Below are 8650 nucleotides of genomic sequence, written 5' to 3'. Positions count from 1 at the left end.
CGGGCCGGAGGCGAGGGTAGGTGAACTGCTTGCCCGGCCTTGGCCACCGCTTGCTCGGTCCTAGTCCTCAGGCGCTGGCTGGGCGGCGCGGGAGCGCGGGGATGCACACGCGCGCGGGAGGGGTGACCCCGGGGACACGTGCGGCCGCGGGAGGGAGCGCGGGAGGGGCCTGGGGCCGGCGTGGGGGTGGGGGTCGCCCGGGGTTGAAGTGGGTGCCCCGGACGCCAGCCCTCTGCCGGCTCCCCTCCTTCCAGGGCTCCGCCGCCGCCTGGCACAAATCGGAAAGCCTTGCCTTCCTCGGCTGGAGCGGGCAGGGTGAGGGGTCGGTGTCTGGTCAGCGGGCGGGGATGGTAGATTTCACTTACACCTGACCCGCCCCACTCCTGTCAGTTTCGCCAGCAGGTCCCAGCAATGCGATTGTTCTTCCAGTAACTTTGTTCAGAGGCGGAGGGGAGGGGAGACGCCGAGAGGCCCCCGGAGAGACTGGAAAGCGACAAGGATCGGGAGGCCCAGCTGGGGAGGGAGTCCCCGGGCGGCCCCGGGGCTGGGCGCGTGGATGGGAGGCGTCGCTGCCGCCGCCTCCGGGATGCGCTCCGCTTAGCGGGACTGCCGGGGGCTCCTGAAGGCCACTGCTCCGAGGACGCGCGGCCACCCGCTGCTCGCGCTCCCCGGGCCGGCGCCGCCGGTGCCGGAGCCGAGCGGCGAGCGGAGCTGCGGGGCGCGCGGGCGAAGGCTAGCGGGAGGGAGGGCGCGCGGGAGGCGGCTCCTCCTCGGCGAGCCATGCGTGCCACCGGCAGCTGAGCCACCGCCGGCGCCGCTGTCAAATCTGCGCTCCGCTTTTGTCTTGTCCTCCAGTGAATGGGAAGATGGAGATGGATGTGGAGGGAGTTTCTCCATGCCCGGAGCCCATCCCCCGCTCCCAGGGGGCTGGAGGAGCCTGCCAGGCGCCGCCACAGCCGCCGTCGCCGCCGCAGCATCCGGCTCCAGATGATCCGCCCGGCAAGAGTGCCGGCGCCGAGGACAGCGACGATCCCGAAGCGAGAGCCAGCGGTGAGAAGGACGAGAGCAAGGTAGGTCCACCGCGTTGGCGCTGTGACACCTTTTGAACAAAACCACGGAGCTCTGGCAGCGGCTGTCACTTTAACCCCTGCGCTCCCCCACCCCCTTCCCTCGTCCGGGAGGTGGTGAGGGTTGCAGATGTAGGGAAGGCGTAAGATGGAAGGGAATCGCTGGGCGACAGTGACTTTCTGAACGGGAAGGCGCGTGCAGAAGTCCCTCCTGGTTTCCGTATTCAGTGTTCGTGTAGAGAAAAGTCTTCTGGTCCAGGCAACGTGATGCCGGGTGGAGCGCAGCACCCCGGGAGAGCGAGATTGAGAGACCTTTGCTCGCCCGCACCGTATAGCCACAGCTTATTTGGATGATCTAGGTCAAGGGGAAACATATGTCTTCAGGAGCTGCCAAGTGGCTTCTGAGACTCCTTGAAGGGAGGTGACATCAACCTAAAGATGACAACAGTGGGAGCAAAGTTTGGCTCTTTTGCAGAATGGAGAGCTCTGCCTAAACCAGCTCTAAGCTGGAGCTCCTGCTCCTCCCCTGGCATCCTCCTGCCCGGGAGGGCAGGGGCCAGGTGCCTGGCACCAGGTGAGGTCTGGAAACCTTTTGAAGCCCTGCTGTGTCATTGTAGCCCCGGGGATAGTGGCTACTGACTGTGGAGAGAGGAGCTCCTCAGGTAATTGGGTTCCAGTAAGAAACAGCTCAAATGCCATTCTCTGGTGCTGATGTTTTTTCCTGTTGAGAAAATTGTAAAGTAGAGGAAGTGGCGTAGAAAATAATGCCTTGGTGTGATATTCTTGGAGTGTATTTATTGCAGCTTGGTCTCTGAGCAGGGTTTTCTTTCTCCATATTCACTTGGAGTTGAGTTTTGTGGATGCTAGTGCCGGCCAGTTGTATCTCTGTGAAGTGTATACATGTGTTTGTTAATGCATTTTGGAAGTGGCTGTGAGTGTTGGGGAAAAGCTGGTTCAACAAATCAGAAATAACCAAAGAGGAGTCAGCTGAAGTACTTTCTCACTGTGGCTCACTGGAGGAAGCATGCAAGGAAGCAGCCACCGTGCCTGGTTAGGAAAGCGAGTCATGACATGCTCGTCCTGGGAGGTTGCCTGGGTTTCTGCTGGACCTTCCTAGAGGTGCTAGTGGACTAAAGAGTATCCCAAACATGTTGGGATCACATTGAGTGCCGCCTCTCTGTACTTGGGGACAGGCTTACCTTAACAAGATGGTATTTGCAAATCCTCAAAATTGTTTTGCGTTTGGATACTGAGCTAAGGATTTAGATTGTGGTTTATCTACCAAGATCAATATTATAACTTATATGGCATTCTACCAAGGAACTGGCATTTGAACACACTCTAGACTGGGCCGGGGTGATGCACACAAGATTTACATTGCCAAACTATGAGGAATTTTAATATTCTAACATCCTCAGCTTTTCAGTCGCATTTGATTTCATGAATATTTAATTCTGTCATGACTGCATATTTACTACTTTAAATGACTGCGCCCAGTTTAATGAAATAACCGTAACTAAGCATCGTATTACCTAATTGAACTTTAAATCTCTTTTGCAAAATAGGTGTGGGCAATCATTAAAATATACAGCAAGTGCTGCCATTTCCACGTTGTTGGTTCATATGCCCTGAGCATGAGAAATTTCTGCCATCAGCAAAAAATCTGTGCTTATTTGTTTCCCGTTGATGCACCACGCAGACTGTCTGATGTTCTGTGGGTTGTGAGGAGTGAGGAAGCCAGTGCATGACAAATACTAGAGCAGGTGAAGAAAGGATGGACGGAAAGTGGGTTGATTATATTTCGTTAATTAGCATGTACAGATAGTTGAGTATTCCACTGATGTGATTGGCTTTCTGTATGTCTGCAGTTTCTTGCGGTGGAAACAAAATACTACTTTTTTTTTTTTTGCCTCCAGGTGTTTGCCTTAGAAAATTATGTTCCTCCTTCTCTCCACCCAGAAATCAGCTGTGTTAACCCTTTGCTTGTCTCTGCTACTCTCCTACCGGTTCTTCTAAGAGTCTGAGGATGGTGGCTGTGTCTCAGACTTTAATAACTCTTTTTGTCTTTGATGGATACTAAGGCAAGTTATACATTGATTTTTCTTAGCAAATCCTGGTTTCATTAGTGGGAAGGCCTTTGGGTGTCTGATCAAATTATTCTACTAAGATATAAATGGAAGACAAACTGGGATAAAGTGGAATGTGGTTTCACCAAGCTGTTTGGGGTGAAGTTAGGGAGATGATCACGATAGGATATAAACACAGTAATGTACAAATGTAATATTTTGGACTGTTATGTTTGTTTCTTACTCATAAATGTAATAAAAAATGAATTTTCAGTACTATATTATTTATCTTAAATCTCCCCTTCCCGCAAAAGTGTCAGGGCATATTTTTCCAGATTCTGGTTTGGGGTCATGATTTTATTTTCTCTTGAGTTTACCCCAGTTATCTTCTTGGAAAAGAAATTGGAGCTTAGTGCCAGATCAGCTTGTCTCCTAAATTGCAGGTTCATGTTCATATGTCCTCAGAAAGTCTCTGAAATAAGAAGGAAGGTTAGAAACCTGGATCAGTCAAGGGATTTTTTACGCCTGAGTTTCATGACGTGACTGGTGCTTTCTGTTCCTAGAATTAAAATGCCTGATTCCTCTCTAGCAACTGCTCTTCAGAGAGATGCTATAGCAGCTACATGCTGTGTATGCTTTGATTCCATGAATTGGAGAAGACCCTAAATCAACCAGTCCCCTGGGCTTTAAGGCAGGCTTACCTTAAACCCTGTGAAAGGCAGTCTCCTCTCCTTGCAGTGACAGGCAAAGACAATGTGATGACCCCCTGTGGGGACCTAGTGAGATGTTTCCTCACCCATGATCTCAAGAACTTCTTCCTCATGTCTGAAAAGAGGTTCTCTCACCTGGACAAACTCCTTTCTTCCAGTCTTGCAGGTGAAGATTAAATGGTCACTCACCTTGAATAAGAGACCTCCAAATCCTTGAAAGTGTTCTCAACCATGGATTGGACCATCCTCAAAACTTTCTTGCAGAGTTTCCTTAGGCCATCACATTCCATCCTTTTAGTGACGTTTAAAACCATTCTGAAATGCTTTGCTTGTGCTCAGTAACTCTAAGATGGGTATTTCTGAAACTTTGTTTGGAAAAGTTTTTTTTAAAGTTCCTTGTGTTGAGGACTAACACCCCAGTTTCTTACTCCATCTGTTATCAAGTTGCTTTCACAAATGTGTGGGTTCTTCCCCGACCCCAGGTGAGTGATGTATAAATGATTCTTTCTTGTCTGCTTCAGCTTCATGCATTCTCCCTTTTCCTGCCTCCCTCCCCCCCCATTTTCTCTCTCTTTCTCTCTTTCACACACACACACCACTTACTGTGATGTTTTTTATAGAAGTGTGTATTAATGGCACAACTATGAGGTATCATGACCAAACTCTCTTTTGTGTTCAGCTCTCATTAAAGCCTTGGTCTGCAAGATATGTTATTCTTGTGATTTGGACTAGAGAGATCCTGTGCTGTTGCTCCCAGTGATACTTCACTGATGGACATGACCCAAGATGCTCACCTGCCTGCATCCCATCAGTGACACTGTCCTAAACCATCAGTCTCACAGAGGATGCTGTCGGGAGTCTCTCATCCAGTTCATTTTTGAAAGCCTTTTATTTTGAAATAACTTCAGATTTATAGAAAAGTTGCAAAGATAAGACAAGGAGTTCCCATATACCCTTTACCCAGCTTCCCCTAATATTCACATCCTACTTAATCATGGTCTGTATATTACAATAAAGAAATTAACATGGGTACAATACCGTTAGCTAACCTCTGTCCAGTTTTTGTTGAGTGAATGTGTAACATATCATTGTTTTTCATTCTGTCCTCCTAGGACTTAAGACTTTGTTTTTTTGTATACCTGAAAGACTCTATGAGAGGGTATTTAAGAGCCAAATTTAACTTCAGGTTAACTGTGCGCCCTGTTCCTGGCGAGTGGGCAGCTCCCGAAGTCAGAGGCTGAGGTCCTGGGGCCCTGCACCGCGCTGCCCTGAGCCCTGTGGGAGTTACACCTTTAGCAAAGCTCTTGAGTGCTGTGAACTTGTGGGGAGTGATAGTCTTCTTTTTTATTTTGTCCTGAAAAACATTTCCTGCTCCACGTTAAGACAGGGTTTGTCAGTACACAGAGGACAGCAGACTCTCAAGTGGCAAGTAGAGGAGAAAAGGCGATTGATAAAATCAAGACAGTTCACTCTGATGCCTAAACCCTTGGGTGTTTGTTCCTGGCATGAAAAATAGCGGAAGCCCTTTCCTTTCTGCATCGTGCTCACCCAGGGAACTCTGATTTCGAGCACAGAAGCAGAAACTTGCCCATATTAGGCAGGATGCCATTGTGATCAGTGTTGGCTTTTTGATGAAGAGTGAAATCACAAATCATTTGGTCTTGGCTCTGCCTTTCACTAGCTACTAACCTCAGAGAAGATCCTACCCTTTTTTTTTTTTAATGTGAGTTTTTTTTTTTTTTTTTTTAATTATTATTTATTTATTTATTTATTTTTGGCTGTGTTGGGTCTTCGTTTCTGTGCGAGGGCTTTCTCCAGTTGCGGCAAGCGAGGGCCACTCTTCATCGCGGTGCGCGGGCCTCTCTCTATCGTGGCCTCTCTTGTTGCGGAGCACAGGCTCCAGACGCGCAGGCTCAGTAGTTGTGGCTCACGGGCCTAGTTGCTCTGCGGCATGTGGGATCTTCCCAGACCAGGGCTCAAACCCGTGTCCCCTGCATCGGCAGGCAGATTCTCAACCACTGCGCCACCAGGGAAGCCCGATCCTACCCTTTTTAAATCTCAGTCTCTTCATCTGTAAAATAGGATGATTATAGGGCCCACCACCTATTATTTTATGGCCTGAATGAGGTAAAATATATAAAGTTCTTGATTCAATGCTACATAGCTACTGACCACTCAGTAATTGTTAGTAATAACTGTGATGATTATTATTGCTCTTGTGGTCCAGGGTTCTGAAGAGGAGAATGAGTTGGGGCCAAGTTCACCTAGAATTTTCAGTTTCCCAGAGAATTGTGGGGCTGGAAATGATGCACACACACTGTTCTACAATCAAACCAGGTTGGTGCTCCTTCGTCTGACTTTACCCTATGCACTTTGAGATGTTCCCAGTTCTTTTCCTGGTGGGCAGGACCTTAGGAAAGAATTATCCTTTATCCTGACTTGTCAATAGACTGTTCCTTTCTCATCAGGAAAACCAAGGAAGACAAGGATGGAAGGCTCCTGCCTCCTGGCCCAGGTCCCAGGGGTACACACAGGACATTAATAAAGCAAGTGGATTGCCCTGCTTTTACACATTACATTTATGACTTCTTAGAAGAAGTAGGTGGCAAATTTTAAGACTTAAAAAAATGATTGAGATAAAAAGTTGTATCCTTTAGGGCTCTTTGGTTGCAAGCAACAGAAACTGACTTTAATTTGAGCAAAAACGTATTTTATTATAAGGCAATCATGGAATCAAAGGAAAAGTGATAAAAGTGGTTTTGGGGAAATACTGAAGCCAGGGAGTCTCAGAAGATCTGAGTAGTAGAAAATGATGAATGGTCCCTTGAGGCCACTGACATAAGAAGAATAAGTTCCAACCTTTTGTTTTTTGCCTTTCTGTCACTCTGATGAGCAGAGTCCATGGAAGTTTATCTAACTGGCCTTGCTTGGGTCAGATGTCTGTTTCTTGGTCAGGGAAGAGTGGACATCCACATAGAACGTTCTGGTATATTGTGTCCTTTGGAAGAGGTATAGTTCATGGGGGAGGAAATCAAGGTACTGTTACCAGACCAAGGAGAATGGATATTAAGGGCAAAATAGCCAGTATAACTTCTCTTCAGGGGAGGTTGGGGGGAGGGAGAGAGAGTGGGGAGAGAAGAAAAAAGGAGAGAAATAGAGGGAAAGAGAAAAGGAGAGAACCAAACAGACAGAGACAGACAATGAGCTTATCCAAGAAACTGGAATATTTTTTGGCACTAATTTCCTACCATTTGAAAAGAAAGAATCCAGAGTAAATGATGACTTTCTCCTTATTCTGATTTGCCACGTGAGATCCCCAGAATTAGGAAACCATAATGGAATACATGGCCTACCGAGTCTGGACCCTGCCCCCCACATTTTTACATGGGAAAAATTGAGGCACCATGACAAGTGATTTGCCCAAACACAGAGCTGGCACTTGAAAGCCCTTTAGCCTAAGACATGGAGTCTGCTTCTGAAATTCATTCTTACTTTCCCCACTTATAAAGTGAAATTAATGATACATTTCACATCTGCTGAGCAGATAATCTGAGGATGAATGTGATAGGGCACTGATGTTTTAAAACATAGACCTTCTATGGGACTCTCATGTCATTAGAATGGATATATTAACATTTTTTTTTGTTTGCCCCTAAATTAAAGCAGGTTGATTTCCTGCTCAAATCCCTACAGCTTTTTCTTTGACTTTGAATCTACATGTCAAGGTATCTCTGTCCTCATATTTGGATCTTAGGTCCTACGGAAGGATGCACCCCAGGCCGTGTGTTTCTCACTGTTGGGTGACAGATGTTCAACTCCTGGGCATACGCACTGTTCCAGCACCAGGCCTGGCACACAGTGGGTACCCGGGGAATAGCAGGTCCATTGAACCCTGCCTGGACGTGTCCATTCAGCACATCAAGCCCTTCCTTAGATGCTGGGATTGCAAAACTGAAAGAGGGAAGCCCACAGCTTCATGGAGGACACACACCTATACACAGACCCTGATGCTCTAAGGAGCTGAGGGCCACAGAGAGGTGAGAACAGGAGCTACTTGCATGGAGGCTGCGTGGAGTGGAGTCTTGGAGGAAAAGGAATGTTGGGAATGTAGGGAGGGTGTCCGTGGTCAGAAGGGCTGAGAAATATTCAGAAACTCGTTGTGGGGTCTACGGAGGTTTGGCTGGAGGTGTATTTCTTGTGGAGGCCACATGACAGGGTGGCAGGAAGTTTGGACGCCCTCAGATAAAGAGTAGGTTCAGAGTAGGTTTAAGAGTATACATCTGTGTAGCCACCACCCCAAACAGGATATAGAAAGTTTTCATTACCCCCAAAGGGTTCCTCTGTGTCCCTCTGCAGATAATCCCCTCACCCCACCTTTTCCATAATTTCACATAAATGGAATCAAATAGCATGTAGCCTTTTGCATCTGACTTCTTTTGCTTAACAAAATGTATTTGATATTCACTCACCTTGGTGTGTATCAGTGGTTGCTTTTGCTTACTGGGTCTTATTTCATTGTATGGATGTGTATTGTTTATCCATTCACCGGTTGATGGATATTTGGGTTCTTTACAGATTTTTGGCCTTTGTGAATAAAGCTCCTATAATTTTTTTCTTTTTTTTTTTTTTTTTGTGGACTGTATATTTTCATTTCTCTTGGGTGAATTCCCAGGAATGGGACTGCTGGGTCGTATGGTAAGGATGTTTAACTTTATAAGAAGCTGCCAGTCTCCTTTCAAGAGCAGCCATTGAAAATGTGCTGAGACCGTGCATTTCCACCATCCACGCGTGAGAATTCCAGTTGCTC

At 47.3% G+C, this 8650-nt stretch overlaps 1 protein-coding gene across 1 annotated transcript; it reads right to left on the bottom strand.

The window, feature by feature from the left end:
* Positions 1 to 386: 386 nt before the first annotated feature.
* Positions 387 to 910, bottom strand: LOC137774042 (translation initiation factor IF-2). Its single transcript, XM_068559175.1, is given in 6 exon segments — positions 387 to 444; positions 446 to 504; positions 506 to 675; positions 678 to 701; positions 704 to 814; positions 817 to 910. Coding segments are annotated over 6 exon segments (516 nt in total).
* Positions 911 to 8650: the final 7740 nt, after the last annotated feature.

This window comes from Eschrichtius robustus, chromosome 12, assembly GCF_028021215.1.
Source record: "Eschrichtius robustus isolate mEscRob2 chromosome 12, mEscRob2.pri, whole genome shotgun sequence".
Taxonomy (NCBI): domain Eukaryota; kingdom Metazoa; phylum Chordata; class Mammalia; order Artiodactyla; family Eschrichtiidae; genus Eschrichtius; species Eschrichtius robustus.
The sequence above is the reverse complement of the archived record's forward strand: the minus strand, read 5'-3'. Positions and strand labels throughout refer to the sequence as shown.